This window comes from Carassius gibelio, chromosome A6 (genome assembly GCF_023724105.1).
Source record: "Carassius gibelio isolate Cgi1373 ecotype wild population from Czech Republic chromosome A6, carGib1.2-hapl.c, whole genome shotgun sequence".
In the NCBI taxonomy this organism is placed as follows: domain Eukaryota; kingdom Metazoa; phylum Chordata; class Actinopteri; order Cypriniformes; family Cyprinidae; genus Carassius; species Carassius gibelio.
Genome location: NC_068376.1, coordinates 2,718,711 through 2,736,075, shown reverse-complemented (window position 1 = coordinate 2,736,075; position 17,365 = coordinate 2,718,711). Strand labels below are relative to the sequence as shown.

The following is a 17,365-nucleotide window of genomic DNA, read 5'->3' as shown; positions in this document are numbered from 1 at the left end:
ATTGAAATATTCAGTGAATTATTTTCTCTTGCAGGCTGTCCGTCCATCCAGCACTGTTCAGCTGAAGTCTCGCATCACTTCCTCCTTCCCTCCATCCTCACAGAGATCGTCAATCTGGTCAGCTCACTGGCCAGTGACACGGCAGTCAAAGTGTTCGAAAGAAGCAGGTTTGATCAGATGTTTCTGTATCTGCAGAAGACGCTTAGCTCTTCAGTGCACCATCATCAGATGTTTCTGTCCTCTGTGTGTCTCCAGCTGTCCTCAGGGAGACATCTATGTCCCCCTGTCAATCATCCAGCACATCAGCCAACCACCTGGCACCACCAGGAGCTTCATTCTCATTGGTCGGAACTTCAGCCAATGGCATTGCAGTACAGAACAAGGTACCTCCTATGTCCACTCAGTTATTATAAAGTCGTCTTTGGTTACACACACTTACGAAATGATTTAAAGGATTCGACTTGAATAAAAAAAATCAACGCTTTCCAAGGAGCACATTGTAATTTGTTCTATATTTTCATGAGCAGGCTTATTATAACAAATGTTTTAATATTATTTATATTATTTCATTATTTTGCCTGAAGTTGAAGTGGCTGGAAGCAGTGTGAGGTCATTACTGAATTCTGTGGTCAACAGTTCATCTGGCTTCTGCTCTCTCTCTCTCTCTCTCTCTCTCTCTCTCTCTGTGATCGCATTAAATCCTGCAACCAAAGCATTATTAACGTCAGGTCTTCTCTACAGTCTAACTGCTTTCTCACCATCAGCTCAGATGCATCACATGCCCTTCTGCTTCAATCTCTCACTACATCGCTGCGCTTTGTGTTTTTATCTTCTGCTGATCTTGCTAACAAATGATTGTGTGTGTGTGTGTGTGTGTGTGTGTGTGTGTGTGTGTGTGTTTTAGTATTGCTGAGTGTGTACATCTCTTTTAGTTTAGGAGTATTTAGTGAATGATTCTATTATAGATTCATAGATTATTTTGCTTATGTTGTTACTTGCAAAGCTGTGTGTGTGTGTGCGCTTGCAAGTGTGTGTGTGTGTGAATGCAGCATTAACATAGAGTTGTCTCGTTTTGCAAAGCTGTGTGTGCTCATCTCTGTTTGCCCACAGAAGACAGTTCAGATGAAGAGAACAGTCCAGTACTAAATAGGTGCACACGTAAGTTTGGCCCCTTTTGGGGACCCTAGTGGCCCTCACTGTTGCATCGACAGCAGAGGCCCTTCCTCCAGATCCCTCCATTACACCACAAACACGCTCCAGCAGGGACAACATATCTGAGTGATTCTTCAGTTAGGACTTTTCTTTCATTTTCCTCAGTTTTAAATCCTAAGGCCAAATTTGCCAGTGTTTGTGCTTTTTGGCCTTGTCCCAACCCATACTTTTCAAGATCCTTACTATAATAAATGTTTAAAAATTGATCAGAGAAATTGTAGCATTTACGTTTATCTAAAGCATTTAAAAACATTTTTTATTCGTCCTTTGCCAATTTATATAAAAAAAGACTCCACCATAATAAATGTATGAACATTTATTAGAAGTAATGAAGACTTTTAAATAAATTAAATTGTACCTTTTACTTTTAACCAAGACCATTAAAGTCAATTTTTTTATCCATTCATTTGTTAATTCACTCATTCATGCATTAATTCATTCAGCCATTAAAAAAAAGACTTTTACCTTCGCCAAAAACCATTACAAATTTTATTTTATTTATTTATATATAATTCTTTTAACAAAAAAAAGTAATTTCTCTACATAGTTCTACCATTATCATCACATGTAATGCCAAAATCCACTTTACTGTTGAACATCTTTATTCCAGGACATAAAATTAATAAATAAATGGTTTGAAATAAACAGTACACATTAAAAGCTTTTTAAGCTTTAATTCAATCTTGTATGTAGTTAAAATGCCCCTAATTGAAGACTCACTCATTGATGCATGTGTATGAGATCTTTTTGTCCTGCATGTACTCTACTGATTTTCATTTTTATATAACTTCTAGATGAGTGTTTGGTCTGATGTTGGTATTTAAATGATATCAGAGTTTAATAAAGGAGAGAATGTCATAAAGCTCTGAGTTTGCCCTCTGTTACTCTCGAGAGTAATTACATTTTATGATTTAAATCCTATAGCTGTTATTCACAGGAAACGGCATTAATTCTAAAGTGGGCTTTTCCTTTTGTGGATCTTTGTTTCTTACTCTTGTCTATCATCTTTATAAGTTTCTTGACTCAAATAACAAAGACTCCCGTCTTACTTAAAGCTCATAAGGGCATGCAGCGGTTCGAGGCTTTGGAGCACAGTGATTGGCTGAGCCCGGGGCAGGCTGTGAGGGGCGTGGCTCCACGCCAGCGCTTCCTGTACATGCAAATTGTTAATAAGAAGGTCAGTTGAGCTGAATAAAGTTAAATTATAATTTGCACCACTTCATGCACTATTTCTCTCTTAAAGTGTGGATAAACACTTGTGTGCTTTGTTCTTCCTGTTCTATATTATATTGCTCTGTTTCCAGGTGACTCTGTACACGTATAACTGGTCGGTGGATCTGGGCGTCTCTCTGAATCAGGGTCTGGTCAGACTGGTGCAGTGGCAGAACGCCCGCGCTCATGTGGTCAACTGCCTCCTGAGTCAGAAAATGGGTCTTTTCCATCATTACTGCTCCTCTGATGCACCTTCACAAGAGGACCTGAAACAGGTGAGTGTTCTCAGTGCAACACCAGCATACTTCAAACAAGTCATTAGATACAGTTTAAAAAGCAGTAAACATTTCTAATAGTAATTTGGCATGCTTTTGTCACACAATCTCATTTTGTATATATGAGATCCAATCCAGTTATATGAGTGGCCATTTTTTTGTGTAAAAAATAAAATAAAATAAAAATTCATATTTTTTTGCATATTAGCATGCTATTTGTATTATAATATTAGTATTTATATAAAGAAATGTGCCACAGTGTTTTCTAACTCTATACTGCACATTTCATACTTCGCACAATATTAGACTACCATTCAAACATTTGAGGTTGGTAAGATTTAAAAATATATTTGAAAGAAATCTCTTCTGCTCACCAAGTGTGCATTCATTTGCTAAAAAAATAAATAAAATCAGCAATATTGTGAAATATTATTACAATTTCAAATAACACATTTCTATGTGAATATATGTTAAAATTTAATTTATTTCTGTGACCAAAGCTGAATTTTCAGCGTCATTACTCCAGTCTTCAGTGTCGCATGATCCTTCAGAAATCATTGATGAAAAGAAATAGAATTTATTTAAAACTGTCATTTCTGATCAATTTAATGCATCCTTGCTGAACAAAAGTATTAACTTCCTTAAAAAACAAAAGAAAGATTTGTTAACCCTCACTCTGGTCAGGATAAGTTTTAAGGACAGTGTGTGTGTTTGCACGGTTTAAGTACAGATGGCACTGATGAGTTGGTTTAAGCAGCACACTCGGGGCGCTCTGAGTGACGGACAGCTGTCACAGACACAGAGCAGGACGCTAATCACTCCAGCACACCTGCTAACACCAAACACCTGGAGACCCTCCCGAGCGCTGCCAACACAGACTCCAGCTCATTTGATCAGAGCCAATGCTGTGTTTTAGTTGTTTGCGGTTAATGCAGCAGAACATGTTTGTTGGTTCTGTCAGTAAAGAGCAGGAACCTTCTGTCGCGGCGTTCACTGTTATTGATTCGGTTGTCATCTGTTTGTCAAGATTCACAGCAAATGTCAGGATGTATTTTGGGAAAGCAGACAGTTGTTGATGTCATTATCGAGAGCGTTTGTGTTAAAGCTAAAGGCCTTTAAGTGCATCGCCTGTGACAGTCATGTGCCTGACCTGATGCTCATGCACTGACAGTTCTGATCAATATTTCAGAAGAAATATCACAAATGTTAGTGCTTTTATTTTTTTTAAGATTGTTGGTCATAGATACATACACATGTACCAGATGGATGTTTGTCAGTCCTTGAGCACCTTCCAAATGCATAAATATAAGTATCATAGTTCACTCTCATTATATAAAAATATGTGAGCGACAAATACCTCGTTGACCAATCAGAATCAAGCTTTCCTGAGAGCGTGTTCTGTGCAGATTCTTGTGTTTGCAGCGGAGCAGTTTTATGGGTGAACATCAGGGAAAACAAACCAAATGCTACAAAACTACATTAGATGACTTGTTTAAAGCGATGCTGATCTGTGTTTGTGTGGGTGCAGATGAACACAAACCCATGAGATTCTTCGTTTGTGTTTAGGGCCTTTGTGCATATGAACTTGAGAGATGTAATGGTGGGACTGATTTAGCTTGAGTTTCTAAGTAGATTTGTTTTGTTTAGAGTGTCACTGACCTACGATTATATAAATAATCCGCTAAATATTTTAGTGATTTAATGGACCACCATACGTTCTTCAGCATCAATACTGTTTGAAAGTTATTTATTTTTTTAAGTCTGTTTTGCTCACCAAAGCTGCATTTATTTGATCAAAAATACAGTTAAAAATAGTAATATTGTGAAATATTATTCAAATTCAAAATAACTGTTTTTTATGTGAATATGAGTTAAAATGTAATTTATTCCAGCAATTTTCAGCATCATTACTCCAGTCTTCAGAATCATTCATATGTGTATCAGGAAAAAGTCTAATATAAACTTGAAAAAAAAAAAAAAAAAAAAAAGTATAAATCCCACACAAAACTCAAATTTGCACCATTATGAAATTTTACACAAATGTACATAAATATTTTATGTTCGGTTGATTCACCGAAATGTTGCTAATTAAATTTTGTAATAAGAAAAGATTCAGATATGTGCAGGATTTGAAGTCAATTGTTCAAAAATCATTGTTGCCTCGTCACTTGTAACAGTTGCACAAAGTAACCAGAGAGATACAACTGATATTGTCTTGTGTTTTAACTAAATATTTCACAGTACTATATAGTGAACATTGGGAATGCTTTCAAACTCTTATAGTTTTTAATCACATTGCCTCATAATTTAGCAATTTAGTAGATCAGAAATATGTGTTCAGAAAGATCACACACACTTTATGATGTTATTGAAGCACAAATAAACTGAACTTCTTCATTTGCCTAGAAAGTGAAGGCCAGAGCTCTTTTATTTCCTCGTCAGTGGCTCCACACTTTTAATCTGTTCTCTTAATGAATGCTAACAGAAGGCAGATTCAACATAGCAGAAAATTTGCCCTAACCGTCAATCATCTGTCAGAGTCCCAGAGGGCGGAGTTCAGGCGTTAAGTTCGGCTTATTGGCCCGTCGGGCTCATGGGCATCTGCTCCAGCTTCTTTTAGAAAAGCCTCCAACTCGCCCTGAAGGACTTTAACTAGTCTTCCAAACATTAACTAAGAGTTCCCAAAAGTTCCCACAAGAAGAGAGGCGAGGTCTTCAGAAGGAGTTTTGTTCATGTGTTCAGCTTCTTATTTATTCATCTGTCTCATGCATGTGTTTTGGTTGTTAGCAGGAGCCCAACCCGTTCCTGAGCTCCACGATCGAGGCGGACGCTCTGCTGAGGAGTCCGGTTCCTCCGGCCGCGAGTAAGGATCCGGGTCGGATGGGCAGCTCTGCTCGTGCTCTTCCTCCTCTGGCCTTCCCCGGAGAACTCGTGCCCTTCGATGAAGCTCTGAGAGACGTGAACACTGTGAGGCCCCTGACCAGTCAGGACGGGCCCGATATAGTCACTCGCCACGGAGCCCAAATACTGGAGGTCAAAGCCGCTGAACGCAGAGGTACACACACACACACACCATCACAGAGAGTCAGAACGGAAGGAAGTACAAAACGAAAGAGTATCAAAAAATACAAAAAGGATGAAAAAGAAAATGATTAAAACAATGAAAATATGTGCAAAAGAAAAAAAGATATGGAAAATATGAAATAAGGAAAAAGAGAAGCAGAAGTTTGTACAAATTTAAGTACAAAATAAAGTTAGTATAAACTTATTAAAAATAAAAAGAAACAAAAAAAATTTCATAAAATATTTTAAGTCACTTCTGTCCAGTTTTTAGTTTAAAGAAGAAAAAATTAAAGAACCAAAATACAATGATATGTATATGAAAGTATGAACAAAGAAATAAAAAAGCGAAAAGAAAGCAAGTACAATTATGTATAAATGAATAAGGGAAGACAGGAAAGAAAGAGAAAGAAAGACAGAGAAAGAAAGAAAGAAAAAACAATGAGAATGGAAAAAAATGAAAGATAATCATACAAATAAGTAAAAAAATTGAAATATTAAAATGTATAAACAAAAAGACAAATATATGAAAATTAATTAAAGAACAAAAAGGAAAAAAACAGTTGAGAAAAAGTATCAAATAATTATGAAGCAAAAACAATGCAAGTGAGAATTAAAGTGAAACAACAACAAAAGTATATGAAAGTACAAATAAAAGAAAGTAACTGTTATTGTATGAAGAAGAAAAGGGTGAAATTGTGAAAAAGAGCAAAAAGAAAGAATAAAATTAAGAAAAAAGTACTAACAGAAGCACAAATGGAAAGAAAGAAAGAGAGAAAGAAAGAAAGAAAGTAATAGAAAAATGATTGTGGCATAATTAGAAATCTCAGAGACAGAAAATATGTGAGATGTTTCTTGTGTGTTGCAGAGCTGGAGAGACAGATGAAGATTGAGAATCTGTTTGTGACGTGGCAGCAGCGCTCGGCTCAGTCTAACATGCCCATCTCTGTGAGTTTACACACACACACACACACACACACACACACTACACACACTATACACACACATGCAGCACATTCTCAGAGCATGATTTCCCCAGCGGCTCATCAGGTCCAGATTCATACCAGTGTGCGTGGATCCTCTGCCTCACACACACACACAGATCCTTGTGTGTGTGTGTGGAGTCCGGTTGGGTCTAATGAGATGTAGCGAGGACATTAGGAGACGCTGTAGTCTGTCATTGGCTGTGATCACACTTCCTTTGAATCCACACTGAGGCTCTTTCACACTGCTGAGATCCAGACAAATGTGTTTACTGCACTGCAGGTTACACATACTGTACGTACAGTACCATTCAAAAGTTGGGGGTCAGTAAGAATCTTTTGGTTATTGAAAGAAATTAATACTTTTATTCAGCAGGGATGCATTAAATCGATCAAAAGTGACCGTAAAATCCTAATGTTACAAAAGATTTCTGTTTTAAATAAATGCTGTTCTTTTGACCTTTCTATTCATCTGTGAATCCTGAAAAAAAATTAAATAAAATGTAGATTGATTTCTGAAGATCATGTGACACTGAAGACTGGAGGAATGATGCTGAAAATACAGCTGCGCATCACAGACATAAATTACAGTTTACAATCTATTCACATAGAAAACAGTTATTAAATTGTAATAAAGATTTCACAATTTTATTGTGAAGAGACTTTGAAAATATAAAAAATCTTACTGGCCTCTTTGAACTGTAGTGTATATATATTTACAGTATATACTGATTGTACATTTTCCAGATACACACCATTGGTAGAGTCAGTGTGTGTGAAACAGGTTTTGCTCAATGTTTTAAAAGCAGCAAAGGTTTTTTTTTAGGAAAAAATCAGCATCTTAAACTGGGATGGAATGTATTTACACTGAAAACATGACACACTTCTCCTTTATAAAACAATAGCTGTTGCAGCAAATGAAGGAACTGTGGGTGTACATGTGGAAACGCTCTCTCTGTGTGCATGGTGTGTGTGTGTGTGTGTGTGTGTGTGTGCGTGCGCTCGCTCAGGTGGCTGATCTGGACACACTGAAGCAGTCCTCTCGACTGGTCCATTACTGCGCCACACCGCTGCTCTTCGACCCTGTCTTCCGGAAACAGATTCAAGAGGAACAGCTGCCTCAGCCCCAGATGAAGGTCTCTCGTTCTTCCTCTTCCTCTTCCTCTTCCTCTTCCTCTGCTGGGTCACACTGCATTAATAAGTTCAAATCCCTGACCATACGTATAACCCTAATAATAAACATTAATACGAACCATATAATTCCATTGTGAGTGCATAAGAATTCATTTTTATTATCATTAATTGTTTTACTTGTTTGTCTGTTCTTAGTTTTGTTATAGCTATTATAATATTTTTAATTTGTAGGGTTTGTATTATTATCCAAGTTAATATAAATCATACTATTATAATAAATTACAATAATTATTAATGCTATTATTATTGTTGTTGTTGTTGTTATATTTAATAATAATAATAATTAGTCACAAATTATTAGTATTATTATTAGCTATAACTGAACTGTATAATTACAATGTAAGTGCATATGATTTATTTATTCTTTGTCATTGTTACTATTTTATTATTATATGATTTAGCTATTATCGGGGTCATTATTATTATTATTATTATTATTATTATTATTATTATTATTATTATTATTATTATTATTATTATCATCATCTCAGTCTAAATGCATAACAGATTGTAAATATCTCCTCTGTGTAATAACATGTGTCCGGTGATGATTTTGTTGTTTATAAAGTGGAGCGGCATAGAGGAGAGTCTCATATATATACAAATATATATGAATTTATATTTCTATACGTCTCACATATATTTTATATAAATGTAGCACAGGCACAGTGTGCACCTGTATACTCCACATTTTCTCTGAATTTTAGATTGAGCCACACTAAACATGCTTTAGGCTTCATATAGAGCAGACTTGATGCTGATAGTCAAAGGTCTGGCTGTGCAGTGAGTTCGGTTCAGATCTGTCTCACTGTCTGACATCCTCTCGTTCTCGGCTCACAGAAGCGGCATCGCTCCAGTGACTCCACGGCGTCCGGCCGAGATCGCAGCTACAGCACAGATTCTGCAGACACGCTTCCCAGTCGCCTGAAGGAGGAGCCGTGGCTGCAGGACATCTCCAGCATGTTCCTGCAGCAGTATGTGCAGTACCTGCAGAGCATGGGCTTCATCCTGGTGCAGGTCCGGCCGCAGTCGCCCGCTCGCAGGTCTGTGTCCCGCACACAATCAGCACGCATGCATTCAAGTCGTGTCGGAAAGATCGCATTTATGAGTTGAGCGCACATCAACGTCACCACACTGAAAGAAACGGTAAACTGGAAATGGTCTAAATCTAAATATATAACCGAAAATATTATTATCACTGAATCAACCTAGACATAATAATTTATACCAAGAAAATTCTTTTTTTGAGATAAATCAAGTCAAAATAGCTCTTTAAAAGGGAGAGTTCACCCAAAAATGAAAATTTGATATCTAAGATATACTGTAGGTGAATTTGAGAATTTAAAAAAAGCATAGCAAGTAACACAAAATTAAAACCTGTGACTCCTGACGATATATATAGAGGTCTAATGAAGAAACTAAACATTATTTACAAAATTATTATCTGTGATCCATAGCTTCAGTGGTGTTTTATGCATGATGTAACAGTTCACCAAACCAGACTGAATTATTTTAAAACAATACGCAGTTCACAGATCTACAAGTTAATCACTTTTAGACGCCTGACAGTCACTCCGACTCAAAATCAGCCAAAATGCATTTGTCACATATCTCTATATCTGTCCAAAAACCTAACACACGATGCAAAGTATTAATCATTTTAGAGATATGATGTTTAAAGGTCTTATATATAGAAGATGTACATCCCCATCTTCCTCTGATCAATGTGACACTTTCTCAACTCGTTAATTCGATCTTTCCAGGAAGATTTGGACGTGATGCATGTTTCCGGATATCAAACACGTGGTTCTGAACTGTGCATTTCAGTCATAAACACTGTTAGTCACTTCACTCGTTCTGTCACAGAGAATAGACTGCATTTACTTCAAGGCTTTTTATGTGAAAATAGCTTTTATACCAACCAAAACTTTAGTCGTTTGGTGACAATAAGTTGAAGAATGAGTGCTTTTAGCTGAAGGCAGGTCTCTGAACAGTGTGTGTGATGTGCTAATGCTGGACACACTGCATTAAGCAGCAGGAGCGTGTGATTCAGTCTGACCGGCAGCGTGAGGGCCGCATTACTGACGGGGTCAGATGCCCAGTGGGCGGCGCACACACACACACACACACTCACTCTCTCTTTCTCTCTGCAGCATCGCTCGAGCCCGAGCCGCCATGTTGAGTTCTTTATCCACTGAAGGCAGATCATCCTTCTCCTCTTTCTCATATAATAAGCAGAAGAGTGAAGACAGCCCCAAGGTACTTTATCTGCTCATCCATATTCAACCAATCCGGTCACACTCCAGCTTTTCTTAATTCACATCTGCATTGCACATACATTTCTCTAATGCATCACAGTTCAAACACGAGAACATACACACACATATTTATTTTTCTATTGAAACACTCCTTGTCCCATTCTGGATCCTATCTGAGTGAAGGCAAAAATCATATTTGAAGAAAGGGTAAAAAGATAAATAAATAATTCACCCAAAAATTCTAGAAATTGTGACTTTCTGTGTGATGGGTTTTGAAATGTCAATGATTTGACATCATTGTTTGGTCAAAAGACCAAAGCATAAAAAAAAATATGTAATAAAAAAGTATATAGTAATAAATAATAAATAAATGGTTAAAAATTTAAATAACAAAATGCGAAACCACTTTCCCCTTAATGTATTAAAATTATTGTTTTTAATAACGTGCAACACCATTTTCTGTTAAGAGTACACTACCATTCAAACTGAAAAAGTCTCTTCTGCTCAACGAGGCTATATTTTTTTACATAAAAAATACAGCAAAATCAGTAATATTGTGAAATATTATTATAATTTTAAATAACTGTTTTCTATTTGAATATATTTTAAGATATAATTTAATTCTGTATGAAAAAACTGAATTCTCAGCAGCCGTTTCTGATTATTATCATTGCTGAAAACAATTGCGCTGCTTCATATTTTTGTGGAAACAGTGATATTTTTTTTAAGGATTCTGTAATAAATAGGAAGTTCGAAATAACAGTATTTTTTTTAAATATTTGTGATATTAGTCATGCCTTTACTGTCACTTTTGAACAATTTAATACATCTTTGCAGAATAACAAATATTAATTTCTTAAAAAAAAGAAGAAATCGTAGAGAATGCAGTAGAGAATGGCTAACACAGACACACACAGACACACACAGACACACACACACACACACACACACACACACACACACACACTGATTGTGTGCTTTCTTGTCTCTCAGCAGAGCAGCACGTCCAGCTCTGCATCATATCACCTGCAGAGGGCGCTGCCAGGAGGAATCGTCCTGATGGAGCTGGCTTTTCAAGTGAGACCTTCATGTGTCTGTGTGTCTCACATAGAATCGGCCTTTTAGCACATCAGCCGAGAGCAAACGCTGGGCTTTTCACAAGTACGCTGTGAAAGTCTTAGCAGACGTTGAGGAGAGAGATGGCTCTATTTATGCTTATTAATATTTTAACACATAATCAGCAGCAAGAAAACACTGCGTCGTCATCTGATCTCCAGATATGCTCCTGTCTAATATCTCTCTCCATTAGAGATCAAATTAATTTAATGGCATAGCGTGCATAGCGATTTAAAACAAGTAGTTCATCGAAATTTTCAACACCAGCAGATGACTTATGCATGAGTCAGTGGTAAAAATACAAGTCCATAAATAGTGCTGGAAGTTGTATGTATGCATGTATTTATTTATTTATTGCTAAAATAATAATAATAGGAATAATAATAACTTTATTATTATTATTATTATTATTGGTTTTGTATATTTAAGTCACAAATCTGAAATCTGAATTAGAATAGTAATCTGAATCAAATCTGAATTTGTCCAGTTTGCTGATAATTATAATGTTAATTATTACGATGATGATGAAGCCGATTTAGATTTATTTTGCCTGTGCAGCTATGAATGTATCCACAGCTGATGCATAACTGTTCCTCTGCTAACACATAATCATATTCTGATTCTGTTGCAGGGCTGTTATTTCTGCGTGAAGCAGTTTGCATTAGAGTGCTCAAGGATTCCCATGGGTCAGACGGTTAATTCTCAGGTAATCTGTGCATTAAAAACACACCCGACAAGAGAACGTGAGCGTAAACGAGGTGTTTAAGAGTTCATGCTGTATCTCTGTGCATCTGTTGTAAGTGTCTGCTTGTGTCATCTCTCTGGATGTTTGATATGAGCAACAAGCAGCAGTCGCCTCCTTCGTTAGCAGGATTCACTGGTCAAATGTCTGTCTCTTTCTCTCTGATGGCGTGTTTAATGTGCAACGGGTCCAGGTTGGCTCTAAATGAGGAGTAATTAAGTGTAAATATTTGTAAATCTCCAGATGTTTCTCAGCGGGAGGGAGAGCTCTGATTTCTTCCAGAAGCCCATAAGGTGTCTCCAATCACAGATGCTCATATCCAGCAATTAAGTCATCAGCGTGTTTGTTTGCAGATTCTTTAAACTGAGCTTGAGGGCAAACAGGCAGAAAAGTCACAAGGAATCGCTAATGAAAATCCGTCATAGTCCATAGTATTCGATTGCGTCAACAAACATTCCCAGCTGCCAGTTTGGTGTCATTTTTAAGTTATTGATAATTATTCTGCTATGTTAATACTACTTTTTGTTCCTGGAGAACCAAACATATAAAATAATATTGTTTTTAATTAAGGCTCCAGAATGATCAAATTCACTATGAAAATGAGCAAATCCTCTTAAAGTCAGACATGTTACACCTGTTTTTAAAGGTCATAGTCAGGAAACTGTGCCATTTGTTCCAGAAAATGTAATTTTAATGAAATATTAAGTTTGGAAAGGTTACTACTGAAATTATATTTTCATGTCTTGGGTTAGTGCCTTTATGCCATATACATTAGTTAATCTTTTGACAATGCCTTTTCCTTTTTGTTATTATTGTATCCTTCTATAATAAGTGAATATATTTGGATCTCCAGGAACAAAAACATAGCATAAAAACTATCTTATAACACTTATAAGCTATTACTAAAAATTGTAGAAACATAATTTTCTGTAAAGTTGCTTTGTAACGATTTGTATTGTAAAAAGCGCTATACAAATAAACTTGAATTTAATTTGAATAAAAACATGAATAAAGCAGAATAATTAACAATACCTTGATAATTCATTTCTTATGAAAAAGTAATTTAAAATTAACAAATGAAAATGAGTGAGACGAAGGTAAAAAAAAAAGACAATTAAATGAGACACAAAAGTCATTTCTAACAATAAACATATGTCAAATGTATAAATTAGAAAAACAATAATAATAAATAAAACAAAGATTGGAGGGAAAAAAAGTACCATTTAATGAAGTTTTATAAAGCATTACAAGAAAGCCAGACTAAAAAGATGCTTTTAATTTAGCTTGATATTAATTACAAATAAATTAACAAATATTAATTGCATTACTGTATTTTTTAAATCTATTACACTTATTTTTTTAAACCATATTTTATGACAACCCTATATATTAAGCACAAATCATCAGTGAACAATCATAGTTTTTTAACAGTTTTTTAATAGTAAAAATTATTTAACTTTTTTTTTATTTTCTCATCCATCCTTACTGCACACGCCTCATGCTCATCATTATTGATCATGTCATGCCACTTCCTGTAACATGCCCTCATACATTAGCGCAGTCTGTACTAGCGTGTGACAGTCAGCTTGTGCTTGTGTGTTTTGTTCATTTGTGTAAATTGACTTCTAACCTTTCTGTGTGGCATGTTTCTCATCTGTCTGTCTCTGTTTGCGTGTGTGTCTCACTGTCCTGCATATGGCGTGTGTGTGTGTGTGTGTGTGTTTGTCTAGTCCCATCTCACCCTTTCTTTCCATCAGGAGTCTCTTCTCAACAAACCTCCTAGCCAGCCATTCCCCGAGGTGCCCACGGCCTCTGACTCTGCGGTATGTCTCTGCATCCTCGGGGCGGGGCTCGTCTCCCACCAATCAGGCTTCAGTCTTTCTCTCAGACTCCTCCCCCTTGTAGTTCCTTGCTCCTCCCTTTCCTATTGCAGACCCAATCATACCTTTCTGGGGTGCGTTTCCCAAAAGCATCGTTGGCCAACTATTTTCGCAAGTTCTGTCGTTACCAACATAGTTCAACGATTCAGTGTTTCCCGAAATCATAATTCAAAAGAACATTCGCAAACACCATCGCTTACTTACGTGGTTGGAACTACAGCTCTCAACCTGTGGTTGGAAGCATAGTTTATTGTTAGCAAGAAATATGGGCTTAAATAAACACACAATAACCAAGCTAACTATTCTATCTAAATATAAATGCATTTAAATCTATGTATGTTTGCGCCTTCTCTAAAAGCGCCGTTTTTGAACAGTGCGCAGGTGCATAAATACCTAAGGGAACCCCGGAGAATGAAGTACGATGAGCATCAAACATCAAACAAAGAAAACTGACAGGGAACCAAAAAATTTTCAATACAGCACCATCTTAGAGATGTCTGATCAGTTTAATAGCAGGAGTTATTCCTCCACTACATGCGTGTGCCGTCATTAACAATGGCTCTATGTTGTTGAACGAATGTGGTTCAAACGGCGGAGATGCGGCCGTGTTCGGGAACAATGCATCGTACTGTGGTGGTTAATCAGCGAGTTACGTCGTTGTACGGGAAACGCACCCCTGTGCGGTTCATTGAAAATCAGATGATTCCTTTCCATGTTTTTGTCCGCAGTGCATCTTGCTGGAAAGCTCCTCGAGATGAATGTGGCATCTTCTGCGGGATCACAGGGTTGCTTTTCTCGCAGCTCTAATAGGCCAATGATCTCTTTTTTTCTTTGCTCGATGATTATTCTTGATTTTCTTCCACTCTTGTTGCATGTTGATTTGGATCTGCTAGTTTCCTTTAAAGGGAACCATCAACTATAATTCTGAAGCAGTTCAATATATAATATTTTTTTCTTTATAGATAAGCAGAAGACACCAATCTGAAAATGGCAATTTAACTTTGACTTTTTTTTTTGGCTAATTTCATTCATTCATAATTTTCTTTTCACAACTAAACTGTTTCAAAATTAATGAAGCACAAGTGCCATCTTCAAGTGAAGCATTCCACTTTGTCTTGATTGCTTCCACTTGAAAACAAAAGACTCAAAGTCAACGTAAATGCTTTGCTCAACCTATTTTACTTCTAACTTAGTTAATTTTTTTATTACACTTTATGTGAAGGTACGATTGTAACAGTGTAATTACACAAATACTGTATGTACTGAGAAATATTGATTAACTACATATACTTACTATAGGGTTAAGGTTAGGGTTTGGGTTATTATGCTGTATTAAACAGAGGATCAAAATCACACGAGTAAAGTTAGCGTTCAAAATGGTGTTTTTTTTCGACCAGATGAGGAAAATGTGAAATAAAAAATCTGTTTAAGAGCTTATAACAAAGATTATTAGTAAAAACACTCTGAAACCAGAGCTGGTAAGTACTTAAAACAGTATTAACTCCCCTCCACAACATTGAGGCTATAGTTTATCATGCTTACACAGCAACTAAATAAACTCGTTCAAGAGCTCTTATTCTGTCCACCTCTCTCATACCACTAGAGATGGCTATCTTAAATCCGCCTTTTTCCTGCTCATACAAATTGGAACATACCATGTTTTTATAAAATAAACTCTTGTCTCACAATATTATTTAGACACAAGAATTGGGAACAATAGTTAAGTAAATGTATACAGTTAATGCAATTTAAAAAGAGGACAGATAAATCAAAACATTTTGTAAACATTTCCAAAGGTTAGCTAAAATAAGCACTTCCCCTCATGTTTGCACTTTTTATTGCCACGCCCACTCAGCTAAATAACAAAAAGACGGTTTACTCTTGATGATGCATGTGCATTAGCTGGTTTACATGTAACATGTAATAAGTACTCTAAAAATAAAGTGTTACCTTGTTTGTTTTAGGGTTAATTGCTTGTAATTGTGCATAATTTACTGTTATTACAGTAAGTACATGTAAAATGTAACAACAACACTTAAATAATGTGTTACTGGGTTTGGTTTAGGTTTAGTTGGTTGTAATTATGCATCATTTTTAACGTTATAACTACAGTAAATATTTTATAATGTGTAACAAGGACATTAAAAAAAGGTGTTACCGGCTTGAGTTTAAGGTTAGTTAATTGTAATTATGCGTAGTTGACTGTTATTACTACAGTAATTACATGTAACATATGATAAGGACACTAAAATAAAGTGTTACAGACTTTGGTTTAGGATTAGTTACTTGTAATTATACATAATTTAACATTATTACTACAATAAATACAAGTAACGTGTAACAAGGACACTAAAATAAGGTGTAACCAGTTTGGTTTAGGGTTAGTTACTTGTAATTATGCATAATTTAACGTTATTACTACAATAAATACATGTAACGTGTAACAAGGACACTAAAATAAGGTGTTACCAGCTTTGGTTTAGGATTAGTTACTTGTAATTATGCATAATTTAATGTTATAACTACAATAAATACAAGTAACGTGTAACAAGGACACTAAAATAAGATGTTAGCGGCTTTGGTTTAGGGTTAGTTACTTGTAATTATGCATAATTTAACGTTATTACTACAATAAATACAAGTAATGTGTAACAAGGACACTAAAATAAGGTGTAACCAGTTTGGTTTAGGGTTAGTTACTTGTAATTATGCATGATTTACTGTTATTACTACAATAAATACATGTAACGTGTAACAAGGACACTAAAATAAGGTGTTACCAGCTTTGGTTTAGGATTAGTTACTTGTAATTATGCATAATTTAACGTTATTACTACAATAAATACAAGTAACGTGTAACAAGGACACTAAAATAAGGTGTTACCAGCTTTGGTTTAGGATTAGTTACTTGTAATTATGCATGATTTACTAGTATTACTACAGTTAGTGCATGTAACATGTAACATTAAACACAGTATTAACTTTTATCAGCTGTTATTTCCACAGTAATTGCATGTAATCTCTAGCTATAATAATGTTTTAACAATGATTGCCATTTGACTAAAGATATTTAATAATAATAATAATAATAAAAATTGGACTAATGTGTACAAATAAAATTAATTAAAATAAGACAAGGTACATTCATTAAAAAGTACAAATGTTTTTGATGGCTTAAAGGGCCTTTTAGGCTTTTCTTTATCAAGTGTCATTGAAAGGTGATTTTGTGAGGTTACCAGGCAGCCAGGAAGTAGTGAAAGTTCACAGTATGCAGTAAAAACTGTAAAAGTAAGAAAGTTGAACACCTAGATCTCTCGAAGTGATGCCAAAGTCCCTTTAAGGCAAGTTCACTGTACGGTCACTCTTGTAACGCCTCGGGCAGCTGTTTCCAGCCATGCAAGTACAGCTTCATCTGATTGAATGGAGAATAGCT

General features: G+C 35.8%; 1 protein-coding gene across 22 annotated transcripts in view; it reads left to right on the top strand.

Moving 5' to 3' along the window:
- LOC128015257 (KICSTOR complex protein SZT2) overlaps nt 1–17,365 on the top strand; it is an 80,965-nt gene that overhangs the window by 52,701 nt on the left and 10,899 nt on the right. For 6 of the 22 annotated variants that reach the window (XM_052598947.1, XM_052598952.1, XM_052598948.1 and 3 more), the window contains 13 exons: nt 35–167; nt 256–383; nt 1,111–1,158; nt 2,268–2,389; nt 2,517–2,699; nt 5,487–5,754; nt 6,628–6,707; nt 7,753–7,878; nt 8,777–8,979; nt 10,090–10,195; nt 11,188–11,271; nt 11,942–12,016; nt 13,810–13,875. In XM_052598947.1, coding sequence (XP_052454907.1) covers nt 35–167; nt 256–383; nt 1,111–1,158; nt 2,268–2,389; nt 2,517–2,699; nt 5,487–5,754; nt 6,628–6,707; nt 7,753–7,878; nt 8,777–8,979; nt 10,090–10,195; nt 11,188–11,271; nt 11,942–12,016; nt 13,810–13,875 — 1,622 coding nt within the window. The remainder of the gene's footprint in view (nt 1–34; nt 168–255; nt 384–1,110; nt 1,159–2,267; nt 2,390–2,516; nt 2,700–5,486; nt 5,755–6,627; nt 6,708–7,752; nt 7,879–8,776; nt 8,980–10,089; nt 10,196–11,187; nt 11,272–11,941; nt 12,017–13,809; nt 13,876–17,365) is intronic. The other 16 variants (XM_052598962.1, XM_052598963.1, XM_052598946.1 and 13 more) reach the window with 10 other exon arrangements.